At 54.0% G+C, this 19,466-nt stretch overlaps 1 protein-coding gene across 1 annotated transcript; it reads left to right on the plus strand.

Annotated features, from left to right (window-relative positions):
- Positions 1-6,700: 6,700 nt before the first annotated feature.
- On the plus strand, positions 6,701-17,570 carry Pgf (placental growth factor). Its single transcript, XM_052186771.1, has 7 exons — positions 6,701-7,077; positions 8,179-8,218; positions 12,250-12,446; positions 12,644-12,723; positions 14,509-14,538; positions 14,620-14,679; positions 16,827-17,570. Exons 1-7 carry the CDS (start codon positions 7,000-7,002, stop codon positions 16,828-16,830), a joined length of 489 nt encoding a protein of 162 aa, XP_052042731.1. The 5' UTR covers positions 6,701-6,999; the 3' UTR covers positions 16,831-17,570.
- The last annotated feature ends 1,896 nt before the right edge of the window (positions 17,571-19,466 follow it).

The following is a 19,466-nucleotide window of genomic DNA, read 5'->3' on the forward strand; positions in this document are numbered from 1 at the left end:
GGCGGGAAGAAGCCAGCTGGCCACCGCCCTCCTACAGCAACAGTCACGACAGCTGACGTGTCTAAGCTCTGCCAGCTCAGTGATCAGCTTCTGCTTTCCTTGTTAAGCCACACTGCCAGTTTCTGAGAAGAGAGAAAGAGAAAGAGAGCACTTGAGAGAACAAGAGAGAGAAAGAGAGAGAGAGATGGAGAGAGAGAGAGAGAGGGAGGGAGAGAGACCGGGAGAAACAGAGAGACAGAGAGACAGAAAGTGAGTGAGAGAGAGAGAGAAAGTATGAGTAAGAGAGAGCAGGCAAAAGGGAAGAGTGAGAGAGTGAGAACAAGAGAGTGAGCGAGTGAGAGACAGAGAAAGTAAGAGAGAGAGAGAAGGAGACACAGACAGTCAGACAGACAGACAGATGAAAAGACTTGTCCAGGTTTATACATCTCAAAAAGAGTAGACTCTGATCCTTGCCTAAAACTGCCACCTTGCCTCTTGGCCAGGCCTTGCGGCGCCCCCCACCTGTTCTCCTGACTGGCTGTGGTGCCTGCGAGACTTACTTCACTCTTGAAACCTCCCTTTTCTTTTCTTTTCTTTTCTTTTCTTTTCTTTTCTTTTCTTTTCTTTTCTTTTCTTTTTTCTTTCTTTCTGTCTTTCTTTCTTTCTTTCTTTCTTTCTTTTTTTTTTTTTTTGGATTTGGTTTTTTCGAGACAGGGTTTCTCTGTGTAGCCCTGGCTGTCCTGGAACTCGCTCTGTACACCAGGCTGGCCTCAAAATCCGCCTGCCTCTGCCTCCCAAGTGCTGGGATTAAAGGCTTGCACCACCACCTCCCGTCTTTCTTTTCTTTTCTTTTCTCTTCTCTCCTCTCCTCTCCTCTCCTCTTCTTTGTCTTTTCTGAAATGTACAGACAGTAATTCTTCCCTGGAAGGTGGGAGGTTTCTACATACTGCATGTGTAAAACCCAGCGAGTGGCCAGATGAGCCATCACCCGCCAGCATCCTTGGGGGCGGTGGGGGGAGGCAGCAGGGTAATGGGGAGAGGAGAAAGGGGTGACCTGCTGTCCCAATCAGAAGACTGAGTTACAGAGCCACCCAGCTGTCATACAAAGGCGGGACAGCATCGGGTTCTCCTTAGGCTCCGTTCCACATCACAGCTGATTAGTTACAGAGACCTTGCCCTCCTCACGTATCACTGACAACACGGAGAAAGGGGTGATTGTTCCTCAGGGGGAAGGTCTCCGGGCCCCTCTCCTGCATCGCTGAGAGCCAGCACGGGATGGGAGAGGGCGGGGATGGGGGAGGGTGGAAGAGGAAGGGAAAGGGGGCAGATGCAGGAAATGAGCATGCGGTGGGTCCCAGGCAGGTGGACAGGTCAGCTGCGGGTCCACACCCGTGCACAGCAGACAGACAGGGGTCCCAGGCTCAAAAAACCCCTGAACCGAGTTAGCACCAAAGGAGCAGTTCTGAGCGTCTGCTCCGGACCCTGTTTCCTCGACAGCAGCTTCCAGCTGTGGAGGGCCCCTTCTCCGCCGCCGCCCCCCCCCCCGCCCCCCGCCCCACTGCTGGGTAGATATAACTCAGCAGGTGCCTGGCCTGTGGGTCTCACCAGAGCTTTCCACATCTCTGGCTGGAATCCAAATGCCTTCCTTCAAAGCAACCAGGGTGGGCTAGCCTGCCAGATCTCTAGCTTTCAGTAAAGCTGACTGTCTCGGGCGGAGCCTGGGAGAGTCTAGAAAGAAGCTGCATCCAGAGACTATCTGGACACGCGATCCTGACAGTCACCTCCAGAGCCTCCTCACGGCCTGGCTGGTCTTGACTTTCCTAGCTAGAGCACTAAAGTACACAGGGCCAACCGTCCACAGTCTCCCTTTGTCACCGCTCTTAGCACAGCTGAGACCAGCTGGCATTTCCACAAAGGGCTTTACTAAACACCAAGGAAGAACAAAAGGAAAATAATTACAGAAAACACGAAAAACCCAGCCCCAGCTGCCAAGTTCCCAAAATACAGGGTACCATTCCTTTGGTGACAGCACATCACCCAAGAGGCTGGGGACAAGGCCTCGCTCGGGCACTTCGCCTGGTTCTCCTTGTTCCCGACCCTGTGGTGGGTGCCATCTTGCTTTCCACTCTGGGAACCCTTTGGTCACCCAAGGGTTCATCTCTGCCCCACTCCGGTTCAGCCCCACCTCAAGCCTCCCACTGTGCTTCGGCTCTGGCTGACGTCGACGTCAGGTGCTTTGTCCTCTAGAGGCTAGCAAGTCTGTGGTGTCCAACACCCGGCATGACTGTACAGTAATGGGAGATGACTCTCCCACACTTGCCCATGTTCCAGAGACTTCTACCCATAGCAAGACATCCTGAATGTAGAAGCTGACCCCTTGGCAGACTCGGACATCTTCCCCGTGGGGAGGGGAGGAGCCTCAGAGGGCTGGGCTGGTTCCTATTAATTAAAGCCCCTAGTATGTGCTCTACTCCTGAGCAAGGTGCTGGAGACAGACATACAAGAGACGGCATTTGCTCTTATGCATGTTTTTTGTTGTTGTTGCTTTGTTTTTGTTTTTTTGGATTTGATTTATTTTTTTCAAGACAGGGTTTCTCTGTATAGCCCTGGCTGTCCTGGAGCTCACTCTGTAGACCAGGCTGGCCTCGAACTTAAAAATCCACCTGCCTCTGCCTCCCAGAGTGCTGAGATTACAGGAGTGCACCACCACTGCCTGGCCATGGTTTTTTTTTTTTTTTAATGTTTGTTTGTTTGTTTATTGTACGTGAGTGCACTGTTTGTCTTCAGACACACCAGAAGAGGGCATCGGACCCCATTACAGATGGTAGTGAGCCACCATGTGGTTGCTGGGAATTAAACTCAGGACCTCTGGAAGAGCAGCCTGTGCTCGTAACCACTGAGCCTTCTCTCCAGCCTGCTCTTATACATCTTATGGTCTTTGAGGCAAGCAGATATGTAACAGGGCAGTGGTGTTGGGTATCATTGTTGGGGGGCAGCCCAGGTACTGTGGTAACCTGAATGAGGGAAGCTATGCAATAGTGTTTGGGGTAGGCCTCAGGAAAAGGACTCTGGGTTGGAGTTCGGGGTCCAAGAACATGAGAAAACAGTGCCTTCTCAGGGACGTCATGCCACCTCTGAGGGAGGTGTCACCTACGAAGGAAGCTATAAATGGTGCTTGGGATAAGCCTCAGGAAAAGCTCTGGGCTGGAGGCCCCAAGAGCAGAAGGACAACGTGCTTTTCCAGGGTTGTCATGACACATTGCCAGAGGCAGGAGCTAAATAAACTGTTACACAGGGAGAGAGAGGTCACAGTAGGGGTAAGGCTCATAGGGACATTAGGAAGGCTAGAAACAAGTCAGGAGGTGCTTATTTGAGACAGCACCTCACTGTGTAGCCCAGATGGCTTCAGCTTGCCATCCCCCTGCCTCAGTGTACCCAGGTTTGGAATGAAAAACCAACACTACCAACTCTAGCTGAATCAGAAAGCCTTGTATCAAAGTAGAGTTGGGGCTAGGACAGGCGTCTGGGAGGAAGACTATGATGAGAAACTCTGTGACGGAGGAGCCAGGGGCTGACCTGCAGCCCAGGGGACCGCCTCACCCCAAATGTTAACACACATTTGCCCAGCACCTCAGACCAGGGCCTTTCCCCTCCCACACACTGTCTGCAGAACCACCAGGACAAGGTAAGGGATGGGAGTAATTAAAACCTACATCATGGGATTGTGGGCAGAATTCAGCGAGTTATGGTGTTGAAAGCTGCTTCTTGGCATATTATTGGTATTCAATAAATACCATTTCTCCCTTAAAACAACATCAAGCATACGGATAAACAGTTAAGGGCTGACCTGGGAAAATGGACCGTACCATCCTTTCAGCAGGTTAGTCTACTCAAAGGATCTCAGTGACAGTGGATGGCCAGGATTGTGTGGAGAGCCGATGGAATGGATCGTGATAGGACAGTTGTGTGTGCGCATGTGCTTTAGTGTGAACAAATCCCTGTATCCACTGGTTCGTCCCAAGCTGGCAGAGCATAGAGTCATCATTTTGCTTTTGTCTTGTTCTGAGCTCTGAAAGATTCTAGTCTATAACTGTAGTATTTCTAGTTTTCTAATACAAATCCAAAATTGAATTAGAGACCATGGCCAAGAACTACCATTAGCTCTTCTACACACACACACACACACACACACACACACACACACACACAGCACCGTTATAGTCTTCCATGACCCTATTGAGTTGTCATCTTTCCTGCCTTGCAGACGGAAAGACGGACTCAGGAAACAAAAGCCACAGCTTGACGTTAGTTACATGTCTGTCGAGAAGTAGGGCCTCAGGACACAGGAACAGCGGTGTCCGTTCATCTGTCCTGAGGGAGAAGAGCTATCCGCATACCTTGGAGGCTTTGGAGTCGTCCTGGCTTCTGATACCTTACGGCTTTAGCAAATTCATTCCACGAAACAGAACACACGGGTCTGAAGTTTAGGGACTAGAGACTGAGAGACACCGGTAGGGAACCCAGATGTTACTCAAGGGGTTTAGTTCATGCAGGAGAAGAGGGGTGCTTGAGCCTCTGCAGCCCTCTGTGCAAATGGAAATGTGGAGGGGTCATCTGGATTGAATCCCCCAGCATTTGGGGCACAGCCTACAGTACAGTAGAGCCAAAGTAAGCCAAATGACATACCAGATGAAAAAAGGCACACACGCAATGCACACATCCATCTTCAGGTACAATCACAGGCAAATATGCCCGATCTATGAGTGTGCAAGATAGACAGTATACACAAGTATATAGTACACAGATAATTAAGAATACATACCTGGGCTGGTGATGTGGATCAACGGATAAGGGCGCTTGTCCAAACCTGACAACCTGAGTTTGATTTCAGCAACCCACACAGTCGAAGGAGAGAGCCACCATCAGAAGGTAACGTCCTCTGACCGCTCCCATCCACATGTGCACCATAGCAACACACAAAATAAACTAAGTATAAAATAATGTTTAAAGGGCACACACTTGTGCCCACATACACAAATCCATCTGGGAATAGACACTTCAGTGCCCATGTGTGCACACAATGCTGTGAGCAGGTGTGTATCCTGGCTACCCACAGCATCCTGGGGTCTTCTCACCCTCATCCACAGGCACAGGGACCCCGCACCATGCTCTGGAGCCAGAGAGACAATCTGTCTACTGTACAATCCCCAGCATGTTGTAGCATGCCAGAACGTTCTTTACAGCCCCCGCTTAGCTGGCCAGTGACTGGCCCCTGGCTCCTGGACCTGCAGGCCCAGGGCCTACCAGACAGAGAGGCAGCATCTCTGGCAGCCCCTTGTGGGTGGGCAGCAGGCCATAGACACAGAGGTCACTGGGGGTGAGAGCCAGGACTGCCCTGGCCTCCCTGCCTCTGAATGGAATGTGATCCAAGAGTCACCTCCCAGGCCCATCTCCTCCCCCCACCCCAGCCACCCACCAGCTTCTGACTCTGAACGCTGCCAGGTTTTTGCAGCCAGCCCACAAGCTGGTCGCAGAAGTTTGTTAGAGTGGTAGGTGATGACAAACAATGCAGGAGCACAGGAGGTTACCACAAAAACGCAGACATGCATGGCCACACCTTCATGCCCAGATATTCACACACACAGGACACACACTGGCAGGTAACCACTCACTATCCCATCAAGACACATGTGCGGACACACTTCTAAACATCTTCAGTGCCACAGCATTCACACACACACACAATCATGCACGCACAATCACACAAGTACACAGAGATACCCAAAGACTCAGATCTGTGACACACAGTGTAATATCTGGGCACATTCAGTGGGTGACATAGACACACAGTTTCATAGTTACACACAAATGCCTGTGCAGACACCACCTCCCCTCAGCACGTCCCCACTACTCTACAACACTTCCTCTTCTACTTGGGCTCAGGAGGTGATGCCAGGTTGGTCCAGTCCCTACCTCTAATAGGCTGGCCTGGTCTGACAGGAGGAAGTGGTGGACCTAGGTCTAGCCAGGTGCCCCCGGGGTGTTTCCTGTGTGCCACCCACAGCTGGGCTGCCCTGTGCCTGCCTACCCGGTCAGATAGTCGATGGAATAGAAGGACGGTTCTGGAAGCACGTAGCTTGTCTTCTTTCTCTGCCAGCTCCCTGTCCACGCAGGCAGATGCCCGCGGGCACACATACACTTTCCTAGTGTGAATATGAACATTGTTCAGCATCTGCAGGTGGTGCCCTCTCATAGGATCGGGTTGTTAGTCTATAAAATGGAGTTAGTAATCCTTTCACCCCCTCCTCCCGGAGTTGTGTAGGGATGGCACTAGTCATGAAGGACCAGAGCAAGATGGGGCCTTCTTAGGGCTGCCATCCCTGCAGAGGTCATTAAAGTACCCAGGCATCTTCCACGGCAGATGTTGGACGTCGAGACCTGGAGGCTCCAAAAGAGCCAGGTGCAGCCTTGGCCGTCGCCGCGGGCTGACCCGGGGGCAAGCTAACGCCTAGCTCCGAGGGGCCTGGAGATCTGCGCAGGCAACACTGCTTCCGCGCCCTGCGGGGCCAGCGCATTCGGGTCTCGCCGCCAACCGGCTCTCAGCGCTCCGGGGCTGCTCCTGGGGCCTCAGGACTCAGTGGGCGGGGCAGGCTGCAGCCCCGCCCCATGCACAGCCTTGAAAACCAGCGGCGGACTAGCTTCAGTTCGTAGGGAAGCTGCAGTGTGAGAAGGAAACTGCATCTTCAGACTTATGCTCACCCACGAGAAGAGCTAGGGTCATCGGACGCCTGAGATCCTTTCGCATCGCTCTGAGTCGCCGGGACTCTCCTCACCAGTTTCCTCAGCCACAGCCCTACCTGTGAGCTCCGGACTTCCCCCAGCTTCCCAGTGGATGCTCAGGCAGACTGCAGAGACCTAGGACAGCAGTGAGAGGGGCACCCATCTCCTCTCCTCTGGTATCAGGGTCTCCCCCAAGGGGGCCGAGCATGGTGATTGTGCCTTGAAGGACCTTGGCTCTGGATGTCTGAGAAGATGCTGGCCATGAAGCTGTTCACTTGCTTCTTGCAGGTTGTAGCTGGGTTGGCTGTGCATTCCCAGGTAAGGATCTGGCCTGGCTTCCTCTTGACCTTCTCATCCCAGCCATAGAAACAGGGGCTATGGTCTTAAATTACAGATTCGCTTTAGAGAACAACTTCTGCTAGGATGCCCACATATTTCCCAGGGGCTGGGCTGGACCTCAGGGAGGAGACCTCTGGCTGGGCAGTCCCCAACTCCTAGGGGCTGTCTTAGTGGGGGCAGGGAAGCCACAGGGAATGAGGAAGGTTTCCTGTCTGGCCCCTGGAGCCCTAGTGGCTTTGCAAAAAGCATCCGTCCAACTAATCCCAGTCAGTTCCCTGGCCCTGTGGTCAGGGTTGTGGCCCCATGACCAACCAGGCGCCCCCAGGACCTCTGACCTGGCCTAGTAGGGAAGGAGCTGGTTATAGAAGCTTGTGCTGGGGAGGTGAGGCCCTTCCCCCACCACCCCTCCAATTGAGCAGGGGGTTCTTGGGTGGGCTTCAGATAGGACAAGGGATCCTGCCATGCCCTTTCCTCCTGGTGTGGTGGGTGTCAGAAGGTCCTGAGTGCAGGCCTGGGGAAGTGAGCAGGGCCCTTTTCCCAGGAGCTGGGTGAGTCTGGCTGGGAGCCAGATTGGGCAGCAAAACCCTGACAAAGCCAATACATTCCCTTCCTGCTGCACTGCCCACTGCCCTGGGAGTCCTCAGCCCCAGCCCAGGAGTGGGTGGGTTGTACAGTCCCCTTGCAGAGCAGAGCAGCCGGGCCATCAGCCTGCTTGCTGCAGTGTTAGCTCGAGGTGTAACGTTACTGGCAGGCAGCACCAGCGCATGGCGCCGCCTTCTCCAGCCCCTGAGCTCCCACCAGCTGATCACCTCCCCCTGGGCTCTGGCGCCCAGCCAAGGCGGGCTGTAGTAGGCCCAGCAGGGCCGGCCTGGGGGCTGGGTAGAAGAGAGACCCCACAGGATTACAAACACTTTGGAACCCAAGAAGCCTCCTTACCCTTTTTCCAACTGAAGAAACTGAGGCCCGAGAGTCAGGTGGTTTTTTTTGCAGAGGATGGGGAGGAGCTCAGGGTGGGCTCAAAGAGCCGAGCCCCAAGAAGACAGCTCCCTCCTCATAGCTCCACCTTTGTGTCCACCGCAGGGGGCCCTGTCTGCTGGGAACAACTCAACAGAAATGGAAGGTAAGCCAGCCAGGCCAGCTATGCAAGCTGAGCCCCCTCACTCCTTTCCTCAGGAGCCCCAGCAGAGGAGAGGGGATTGGTCTGAAGGGTGGGAGCAGGCCAGTAGCTAGCTGGGGAGGGTCTGCAAGCTAGACATCCAGCTCTTGTGACCCAGCAGCCTAGAGAGGTCTAGTCATGGGTTAGGGTCACCAGGCGCACAGAAAGCAGAACCCGATAGCTAAGGGTTCATCCAGCTGGCTCAGGGCCCCTGCCCAGCATGCTGTACGGGTGCAGATGGAGTCTCGGTGGACAGGATTTGTGTTGAGTGCCAGGGGCCAGACTGGAGTCTGGGAACTGGATATAGTAGGAAGCAGTCGAGGGGCTTGGTCAGGACGAAGAGTCCTCCCTACCATTCCAACCCTGGTGGAGCTGTGCAGCGCTGACCAGGCCTTTCCATTGATTACAAACAGGCGGGCTCTGTCACACCCTCTCTGGCCCTTTCACTCTCTGCCCTGGGTTGTGTCAAGCTATAATCTTCAAAGGGCAAGAGGACCTTTGCCAAAGAGACAAGCGAGCGAGCGCGCTGAAGGCAGGAGCTCATGCCAGGTCTTTCTCCTTCTCCCTCCCCGCCTGAGAGCCATGGAGGACGGCCACATACCATTGCTGAGGCGTCCACAGCATGGGAGAAAGGATGTACTCGTAGCAGTGTCCTAGACACAGATACTAGCTGGATTACTTTCTTGGGCTGGGAACACCCTCTGCTGGCTGCCTCCTTGTCTGTTCACCAGCCCCCTGGGAGCAGCCGGTCCTCTGCCTGCCCTCACTTCTGAAGCCCAGACCACTGAATGGGTTAGAGAGGTAGCTGCTTCAGCGTCAGGGACTTGCCCATGTTCTGAGCCCTCTGGAATTGGCACAGCGCTACGTTCCCTGGGACACGAGGAGGGTCCTATCTCCCACCCCCCACAGCATATCTGTTACTGAGGATTTTTGTATGTAGCTCGGGCAGCAGCTTCCAAAGATGTCTCAGCCTCTGTTTCCTCATCTGTGAAATGGGAGAGATTAGCTAAATACTTGATGTCAAAGACTCTTTTCCCAAGGTTGTGAGATTCTGAGTCCTTGGGAGAAACATGAGTGTATATACTTCCCAAGATCATGGGTGAGAAAGCTTGGGGGTGGATATTCAGAGTGTAGGCCAGCTCACCTGTAATCCTAATAAAAGAGTGGCCTGCATTGTGGCCAAGGAAACAGCAATTGTTAAAATCTGGCATTGCCATCCCCTCCTGCTAACACCAGGGTCAGAGGCAGCATGGTACAGCCGTGGGCACCAATTTTGTTTTTCTTTTTGTACCACTGTTCTTCTCAGTTCCAGGGATGGGCATGTTCTGTTACTTGGCCTGACCATAGACTATGAAGGAGGAAGGTCCCAGTGTGTCACAGATGATGTATATGAGGCCTTGGGGGTGGGGGGGCGAGTCCCAGAAACCAGTCAAAGCCCTAAGCACTCTTCAGTGTATCCGGCAGAGCCGGCATCCTCAGTCCCAGGCCTCCCAGCTGCACAGGAGCTGAAGAGGCGTGAGGAGAGTATCCCTTGTGGCAGGCTGGCTGGGTGCCTTGCCAGTGAGGAGGACACCAGCTAGGCTCCGGCTGATAGCCAGTGGCTACTGCAGAGACCTTTCCAGAAACTTCCTATCAGGATAAAACTGTGTTCTTCTTGGAGGAGTTCTTCCAGTCTGGGTAGCATGCAGCTGAGGACAGATGACAGCTTGCTCACAGGGCTAGACAGGTAGCGAAGGAACCCACCCTGGCCCCAAAAGAGGCCCTTGGAGGAGGGACCAGTCGTAGCAGGAGCAGGTTCCCGGGCCTCTCACCACCCACTTCCTACCCAGAAGAGGTTTGGGGTTAGTGGAAGTTCTCTTTGGAGCAATGGAGCACAACACTGCCCCAAAGAGCACATCCCACACCGGGGAGCCAGTGATCTCTCCGCTCCCCGGCCCATCTTTATCTCTCCTGTACACCCAGACGGGTGGGACTGGACTTCCATATTCCTTTCAGGGATGGACTTCCGTATTCCCAGGCCTCAGCTCAGCTCATTCTCCACCTTTCTAGGCCACTAAGGCATGGGTCTTGGGATGTTGGGGGTCCTGGACTCTAAAATGTTTACCTAATAGGATGCGGGATAGGAGGTTTGTTTGGGTGCTGGGGGAGGGGCTAGGCCCTCTTCAGTGCTGCCCCTCCCTGGCAGCTGAGTTTTTCTGTGATACTTTGTAGTGAGCTGCTCTTCTCTCTTATTTATGCTTCCAAGACAGAGATCAAATGTTAGCAGTGATTTGATGTTCAAGAAGGCTCTCAGACTAAACACGCAGCTCGTGACACTGGTGAAAGGGAGGGAGGTGGCCTCTGACCCATGTTGCAAAGGCAGGCTTTCGCTGCCTGGCTTTTCCCACTCTGGTCCAGGGAGAGTGTCCAGTAGCCCGGAAAAGTAGTGTCAGAAGGTCCCCACATCCCTTCCAGCCCCTGGTCTAGCCCAAGCACCTTCAAAGCAGAGCAGGATAGAACAAAGCACCAGACGTCTAGATAAGCACGGTTTATTGCCTCCGAGGCTGCTCTGCCAGTTCCACGTGGGTATTTTTCACCAGTCTGCAGCCTTTCCCAAGGGCCTCTGCTATGTCTGAAGTTTATTTTTCTTCTGAGATTACCCGGAGACACATATCCACACAGGATCCGTGAGGTGGACTTTGGCCCCCTCTGCCTCTTAGGAAGGACCATGGAAATGAGGGTCCGCTAGGAAAGACCACTGCTCTCTGTTAAGGCGAAAAGGCTTGTAGATGACCCAGGTCCCAAGTGTTCATGAGTTGAGGGTGGTCATCAGATGTGGTACAGGCTGACCCAGGCATGGTCTCAAGGCTGACCAGGGCTGGGCTGCAGGGCACTGAATCACAGACAGTCTGTCAGGGCGTAAGTGACCTTAGCAACCATCTATTCTCAAGCTGAGTCTCCCTCCCAAGTGCAGGAAACCGATATACCTGGAATGGCTAAGTGACCTGGCCAAGGTCATGCAGCCAGTCTAGGCACTGAAGCCAGATGGCTTGGCATCAGCTGCTCCCTGAGAGCCTGGGTCAGAGCCCTGGTACCAGGCTACCCCCTGAAAGAGCAGCACCTTTGGAGGGATTTCAGATGGGTCCTGCGGAGATACCACTACCACCACCAGGCCATCACAGGGGTCGGGGATGTTCCTGGTAATCCTAGGCCAACTGTCACCTCATCAGTCAGGAGTCACTTGGCCTGTATTTACCGGGGTCAGCCCCTGCTCTCTCAGAGCCTCATTTTGGCTCCAGCAGAGATAAGAAGCACCAGAGGTGGAGGGTGTGAGCCGGGGAACCCAAGCTCTGCTCCAGAAAGGAGCACTGCTCCTGGGAGAACGGCCGGAGAAGGCTTCAGGGAGGAGTGGGGGGGGGGGCTGGGTGCGTAGGCACATGGTCTCCCTTGGATCATGCGGATCAAGATTCCAAAGCTGCAGTCAATACTGCTATGTCCTGGCTCCTGGAAGGGTGGCGGGACCCAAGAGACATGAGGCTGGACCCGATGACGAGGCATGCTCTTAGCTGAAGGGGTGGGACACAAGGTAACCATAATGGGATTAGGGCAGAGGCCAAGGGAAGGCTAGCCCTTCCTGGTACACTTGAGAACTGTTTTCAGCAAGTTCCTCAAGGCCCAGGAAGCGCTAGGTCAGGCTGGAGAAAGACCCAGAAGCTTGAGAAGTGGCCACAGCATAGTCGTCAAAGCTGCAAGGAAAACTTGGAACCATCAAGAAAGACAGACTGAGAAGCTGGGACCTTGAGAGATTCTGCTCGGGTGGAATTTGCACCCCTATGAGCTAAGGGGCCAGCAGCAGTTAAGGCATCCCAGAGTGAAGGCAGCAATAGTTCAGAGCAGAGGGACCCCAGATAGGGCCAGGGGCTTCGTGGAAGAAGTGAAGTTGGTGTGAACTGAACCTGTGAGCCCGGTCTGGGACATCCCTGCTGACCTGACCTGGCCCTTCTGTCTTCCCGCAGTGGTGCCTTTCAACGAGGTATGGGGCCGCAGCTACTGCCGGCCGATGGAGAAGCTGGTGTACGTAGTGGATGAATACCCTGATGAGGTGTCTCACATATTCAGTCCGTCGTGTGTCCTTCTGAGTCGCTGTAGTGGCTGCTGTGGTGACGAGGGTCTGCACTGTGTGTCGCTAAAGACAGCCAACATCACTCTGCAGGTAGGGAATCTCTGCCCACATGCTACCGCCTGCCTTAAGACCACACCGTGTCCAGACCCTCACAGAACCTCTACAAATTACCCAGATAGGGACGGAGGCAGGCCAGGGGTCTCCACACTAGGGTCCCTTGAGCCCCCATCTCAACTCTGGGCCCCTCGCCGGCTCCTTACTGGGCATGAACTTGCTATTTCCCACAGATCCTGAAGATCCCCCCAAATCGGGGTCCACATTCCTACGTGGAGATGACATTTTCTCAGGATATGCTGTGTGAATGCAGGTAGGTTCTGGGCGGGCAGCAGGGACAGACCCTGATCACTTAGCAGATCCTGGGCCTTAACAAATTCTTGCAGCCAGGCCCCTGGGGCAGAAGAGGAGAGGCTGCCATTCTGTAGCAGGCTGCATTTGTTTGCCTAAGCAAGCGGTCCTGGGGAGACGCTTCTCATTTAATCCCTATGAGCCAACTCGCCCTGAGGAGCTGGCCCCAGCAGCTGGAGCCCAGCTGCCAAGATGTCACAGTAGGAAAGGAAGTCTCTCCTAGATGGGTCACACAACTGTCACAGGTCCTCGGAACTGGTGTCTATAGATGAAGGTATCACAAGCCTGTGCTTGATTCTGGGCCTGGCTGCCTGCCCGTGGGGGGTGGGGGGGAGTGGGTTGGTCAAACTGCACGAGAAGACAGCAGGAAACCCTCGCAGAAGAAAAGGGACAAAGGAGGTATGGTGGCATGTGTAGAGTCCTGCACACTGGTAACTGTCCTGGGAGCTCTGGCCAAGCCTCAGCCTTGTTCCCCAGGCTCTTGGCAGCCTTGTTGCAAGGAGCAGAGACCTGGCATGCCATCCAGGAGACATGAGATAGGTCTGATGCTTCTCTGTGTCACCGACCAGACTAGAGGTTTGGAGCCTAGTCTGGAGCGGGAAAAGGGGGAGGACCACCACTTTCCACATGTTTGTTCAGTGCCCGCTGCAGGCTACACACTGGCCCAAGTGCCTGGGATACAGTGGTGAGCAGGATAGCAAGGTTGTGCCGCCTTGTCCGCCTCGCACGGCTAAGGCGAGCCAGGCTCTGTGGAGTTCTGTGACTGGCTCCACCAGCCAGCGTGGAAGAGGGATCCAGCTTTGGACTTGGCCTATCTCACTCCTGCTGCCTGTCTTGGCAGTCACCAGAGTCTCCATAGACACAGTTAGCTACACTGCCTGGCTCTGCCCAGGACTCTAGCTGCCCTCTCTGAACCTAAGTCCTGGCTCCAGGCCCTCCCCACTATGCCAGTATTAGAGGCCTTGACTCAACCTGTTGACTTCCAGCCAGACACCGATAGCTCAGGCAGGAGTCCCTCCTCAACCCCACCTTCACCTTCTCTACCGGCTTTACCCTGACTGCCCATCGGCAGAGGTGCGGCTGGGGAAAGTGGGCCAGCCCAGGACAGCATACATTCAGGGCCCACGCTGCCCCTCCTGTCTGGAACACTGCTCTTGGGAACTACTGAAGAGGTCTCTTTCCAGCAGGCCAGGCAACAGGGACACCTTTCTTTTTACTTCTGGGCCAAAAGCCACGGTCCCAGAAGGCAGAGCTGGGACATGCCTGGAGACTGTGAAGCAGGCTCCCTGCTGTTGCCACGGTGGGGCGGGGTTAAGCCCAGGCGGGCAGCCTTAGCTGGTAGTCACCATTGCCCTGTCCACAATCTTGGTCATCATTTAATTTCTTGAGGGACTCCCAGAATGCACCCCGGGAAGGAACGGGCAAAGTGACCAGAGAAAAAGTCAAATAGCAGAAAGCAGAATCAAAAGATCCCAGGTTTGATGCCAAGAGGCTGGGGCGAACAGAAACATGTGATGAAAAACCCCAGCGGGGAACTTCAACCTCTCTGGGGATTGCCAGGACCTAGGGAAGGGCAGGAACGCAAGCGCTGGGGCCCGTGCCACAAAGTCTTCACCAGCTCCGTGCTGCCCCCTAGTGGCACTGGAGCAACCGCCTTACCAGGACCTGGGAACTCGGGGAAAGTGGCTGATAGCAGGAAAACATCCATTCACTCTTCTCACCTGCATCTTTCTGTCTGTTTCCCTAGGCCTATTCTGGAGACGACAAAGGCAGAAAGGTAAGTCGGGGAGATTGTCGGACCTGCCATCCGCTGGCCTAGCACGAGGAACCCTGTGTACTGATGCTTGGTTTATTGCAGGAGGAAAACCAAGGGGAAGAGGAAGAGAAGCAGAAACTCACAGACTGAGGAACCCCACCTGTGAGTATGCGGAGGTGGGAGGAGGGGGGAGGCGGGTCCAGAACTAACAGAAAGGCTGAGCCCCTGACAGCCAGAGGGGAGAGCGCAAAGCTTGGGATGAGAACAGGGAATCCATGTCTTTTAAGGTCTAAGGTGCATCAAGGGGCTTTAGTTCTTGTCCCTTATCTCTTTGTGGTCCTAAGAAAATCACTTTCCTTGTAAAATGATGGGGCTGGGTGTACAGCGAGCAACAGGCTCTTGCGCAGGAACCCACCATCACTGTTGCGCCGGGCAACTGGGTGTTTTTCCAGGGCATGCCTTTGCTACGGAGTTGGCCACTTCCGGGCATTTCTGGGCAGGCGCAGTGTGCTGCTCTCTCGGGTCCCCAGTGTTAGGATTCTGTCTAAGCTCCACCCCACAATTAACTGGCAACACGGTTATCTGGCAGTAGCTAGGTGGGCCTGGCCTACTATAAAGGGGGCTGCTCACCCCCCTCTCTCCCCTCTTACTCCCTCTTACTCTCTCTTATCTCTCTCACTCTCAGCCTCTCTCTCTCTCTCTCTCTCTCTCTCTCTCTCTCTCTCTCTCTCCCCTCTTGGGCTCTCCTCCCCTCCCCCCTCTCTCCACGAGCTCATGGCTGGCCTCTGCTTCACTGCTCGCTCCCTCTCCTTTCTCTGCCTCTACTACTCCCTAACTCCCATCCCATGCCCTGAATAAACTCTATTCTATACTATGCCGGTGTGTGTCTGGTCCCTCGGGGGAAGGGATGCCTGGGCGTGGGCCCGCTGGGGCTCCCTTCCCCCACCCCGCCGCAGGACATATTCTCAAACCTCTTTCTCTTTTTCTGATCACAACCCCCAGGCCAACAGTCTCTCTCTGACTTTGGATCCCATCCTTCCTCTCCTCTCTCCCTTCCTCGCTCCGACCTTAGGGGCAGCAGGCTGGGGTCCCAGGCTACAGAGTTCCAGTGCAGCTGGAAGAGAGGGATCAGGAAGGGACACTCCCACCTGGTAGACCAGCTAGCCAGAGCTGAACGGTCGGTCCACTATCAAGTGCCCCCACGCCATCTCTCAGACATGGGTTTTCAGGGGTCTTGTCCAGGCATCGCCCAAAAGGATTTCAATAGCTCATGTGTCTCTGGCTTAATTTTAGGTTGGCTTTGAACGTTTGCAGAGAGGGTTTTCCTTTCCTTTTTTTTTTTTTTTTTTTTCTTTTTTTAGATAGGATGCTATATAGTCCACGCTGGTTTCAAACTCGCAGCAATCCTGCCTCATGTGCCACTGTAAACTTTCTTTCTTTCTTTCTTTCTTTCTTTCTTTCTTTCTTTCTTTCTTTCTTTCTTTCTTTAATTTTTAAAAGGATTTCTTTTTGGTTTGTCGAGACAGGATGACTCTGTGTGGCCCTGGCTGTCCTGGAACTCGCTCTGTAGACCAGGCTGTACTCACAGAGATTCACCTGCTCCTGCATCCTGAGCGCTGGGCTAAAGGCGTTTGACACCACTGCCGGGTTCTTTTTTAATGTTTAAAATCATATTAACAAATGTTTGGGTTTGGAGCACCTAATCCATCTTTAAGGGCGAAGGGCTATTTATTGTAGCAAGGACAGCGGGCCTCAGGCGCTTCCTCACACAAAGTTTAAGCGAATACAAACTGATTTCTTTAAAAACACTTTTTTTTTTTTGGAATGGAGATTTTGCTCGGTGAAAGGGAGCTTGGTTACCTTGTGTAAGACCCGAGCTCAACTCCCTCAGTGCCACAAAACACCCAGTATGAAAGTACAAACAACAGAACCACTCCCACCAGTTCCATCAGAAGACTGCTGTCTTGGGATGGGTAATCAGAGACACTGTTACAGGATGCCAGATTGGCTTCAAATGTCTCTGCCACTAAACGGCAAGTTTCTTACTATCTCAGCCTGAGCTCCGCCTCTGTGAAAGAGTAACACTCCTGTGGGTTATCCGGAAGGGTGAACGAGGCAGTACCTGGCACAAAACTGGGCACCTGAGCAGGTGCTTGGCAAGGAAGGCACCTGCTTGCTGGTCTGGGACTGAGCAGGCTTCTCAGGATCTGTCCCTCCGTGCTGTGTCCGGCCCTCTCTGTAGGAGGGGACCTCCTCCTTCTCCACAGCAGCCTGTTCTCTCTGACTTGTCTGCCTTTGGTCTCTGGCAGGTGATGCTGTTTCCCGGAGGTAACCAGCCACTCAGAGGAGAGCCCCACACCCAGCTCATATATTTATTACCGTCACCCTCTCAGAACCCTCCCTGCTGGTACCGACCCTCTATTTATTAGTCAACTCGTCCCTGCTGAATGACTTGCTCCCTCCAAGATAAGGGGCATGGAAGGACAAGACCGTCAGGAATTCAGTGCCTTAAAAGAGAACGTGAGAGAAAGAAAGAAGCCAGCCACAGATCCATGGCAGCTTCGGCTTGGGAAGAAGCAAGACACGGACATGGCCTTACGAGGGGCAAGCCACACTCCAGAAGCCCTGGGTCTCCGGGGAACTGGAGACGAGAAGAGGAGGCCCAGAACCTGCCCTGGTCCCCAGCTCCACCCAGACAGCAGCTCTGGCCCTGGCTGCGTTGAAGGCAGGTAGAGAGGGCCCAGTCTACTGTGTCCTGGAGATCAGGACGGGACATTCAGCTCTGGAGAACAGAGCTTGCCTGTGGGCTTTGCCTTTCTGCGTAGAAGTTCATGCTTCACCCTTTGCAAAGCTCTACCACCCCGTCCCCTCTCTGGGACACAGGCAGAGTGGCCTGGGGCAGAGCAGAGGGCAGGCCGGATGAATACTAGCCCGTGGACTTGGACCACTGCAAGTCTGGGCCGTGTCCTAGTGAAAGAGGGCCCTTGCAGCCCACCGGCTGTCTCTGCCGGGACTGTCTAATGCCAAGCCAGATTCTCTTGAATAAAGCATTCTAGTCTGGAACCGACATGTCTTCAGAGCCCCGGGGAGAGCAGAAAACAGAGGCAAGGCAGATGAGAGAGGATGTGGAGAGGGAGACCTGAGCCTCGGTTCCTCATCTCAGGAAGCCTTCTCAGGTTGAGAGGGGACATGTCAGCGGGTGACATCATATGTGTTTCCCTCTTGACAGCTGGGGAAACTGAGGCCTGAGAAAGCAAAATGGGTGGTGCAGAGGTAAGGGAGCACTGGGCCAGTCTCATCCCAGACTTGCCAAGTGACACTGAGTTTCCCTGCATTCACGCTTGGCTAGACCTCTCCAGCTGTTATACTGTTACAGGATCCCTGCTAATGTCTCAGTGGCCCTGGATGGTCTTCCTGTAGAGACTGTCCCTACAGAGACTATTTCAGGGTGCCCTCAGAGTCCACCCTGCCTCAAACATATAGTCTCCCCTCTAAAAGTTGGGGGAAAGTTCTGGCTCGAACCTCTTGTAAGCCCCATCAAACACAAGAACAGAACCCTGTTTCCCTAACCCAAGGCCACCCACACCCAGCCTGGACCACAGACTCTGGATAGCCAATAAGTGGGCTTCCCAGGGTCCTCAGTCCCTAGGACACCCTGTCCTAGGCTGAAGCACAATGTCCTCTCACGACCTCTGGATCTGTGGTCAACTTCTTTCTTTTGCCTCTCGATTTCTTCACCTTCCTCCCTAGGAGGGAAAAATGGAGTCCAAACCATTTTTAACAGACACCCAGCAGCTCTTGGCCATGATGTGGTGTGAGAACCTTTTCATGGTGTGTGCGATGGTTTGAAGAGCTCTGCTTTATCTTTTGACGTTGAAACAGACAAGAGCTCAGGGGCAGAGAGGAGTCCGTCTAAAGGCTGGCCTTTGTAACCTTCCTAACGCTGCAACCCTTGAATCAGTTCCATGCTGTGGCTCCTGGGAATGTTATTTTCATTGCTACTTCCTAACTGTGCTTCTGCTGCTGAGCCACCGGTATGTCCGTCCCTGAGACCATTAGAAATAAGTGTGGTCAAAACCCGCAGGTGGAGAACCACTACTATAGGCTTTGGGCGGAGGCCGTGATGACGAACTGGGTAGAGGGGCTCTCTGCAGACAGCTGCCTTCTGGCTGCCGCTGCCGCTGCCCTGTCTGTTCACGGAGTCCTGGAGCCCTGGAGCCCTGGAGCCCTGGAGGAGAGTCCTGCATTGGGTCAGCATGTGCTCCTGGCTGGGGATCAGAGAGGGCGTGGGCTGGCCCCAGGGGACTCAGCTAAAGAAACGACTTTCTTACTTCTCTCTTCAGTTGCAGCTGTTCAAAGACTTTGGCTGCATTTGCCGAGGAAAGTACCCCTCCCTCTCTCCCTCAGGCCTCTAGCTGGGCTCTGAGGACCCCAACTCCACCCAGAACATCAGTTCCTACCCAGAGCAGCAATCTCGGCAGTAACTAGACAGAGAGCAGGGCAGTTCCTGGGTTAGAAGAAGAAACCCTTGTCCTTGGCCAGGGTGTTCACTGCAGGAACAGTTAGGGAAGGAACACTGTGATGGCGCATTTGACCAAACTGCCGGCCCTTGCCGGTCCTTTCGGGTCACCCGGGTCCCCGGGGACCTGTGTAATGGGCTTGCCACTCACTGGTGGAATACCATCTAGTAACAGGCTCTGAAGAGCAGTGGGGAGTGGAGCGTGCACGTTTTCCTCCCATCCCCGGGCTCTCATTCCACAGAGAGTTGTGAGTTAGAGGGCATGGGGGTTCATTTTAATCATTCAGATGGATGACTGGACTCAAAGCTAAGGAAAAGGGAGGGAGGCTCTTGCGCACCCAAGATTCTAAAGCAAGAAACAATTTGGGGCCGGAAATGCTTCCCTAAGAGATTGATTAAGAACTTGAAGAGAATGGGGGAGGACTCTGGG

The sequence above is a fragment of the Apodemus sylvaticus genome, chromosome 6 (genome assembly GCF_947179515.1).
Source record: "Apodemus sylvaticus chromosome 6, mApoSyl1.1, whole genome shotgun sequence".
Classification (NCBI taxonomy): Eukaryota; Metazoa; Chordata; class Mammalia; order Rodentia; family Muridae; genus Apodemus; species Apodemus sylvaticus.

Excerpts from the sequence above, each read along its gene's own strand:
- Pgf (XM_052186771.1), top strand. The coding sequence starts at position 7,000 with ATGTCTGAGAAGATGCTGGCCATGAAGCTGTTCACTTGCTTCTTGCAG. Across the intron at positions 8,219-12,249 it reads CAACTCAACAGAAATGGAAG|TGGTGCCTTTCAACGAGGTA; the intron begins GTAAGCCAGCCA and ends GTCTTCCCGCAG. Across the intron at positions 12,724-14,508 it reads GATATGCTGTGTGAATGCAG|GCCTATTCTGGAGACGACAA; the intron begins GTAGGTTCTGGG and ends CTGTTTCCCTAG.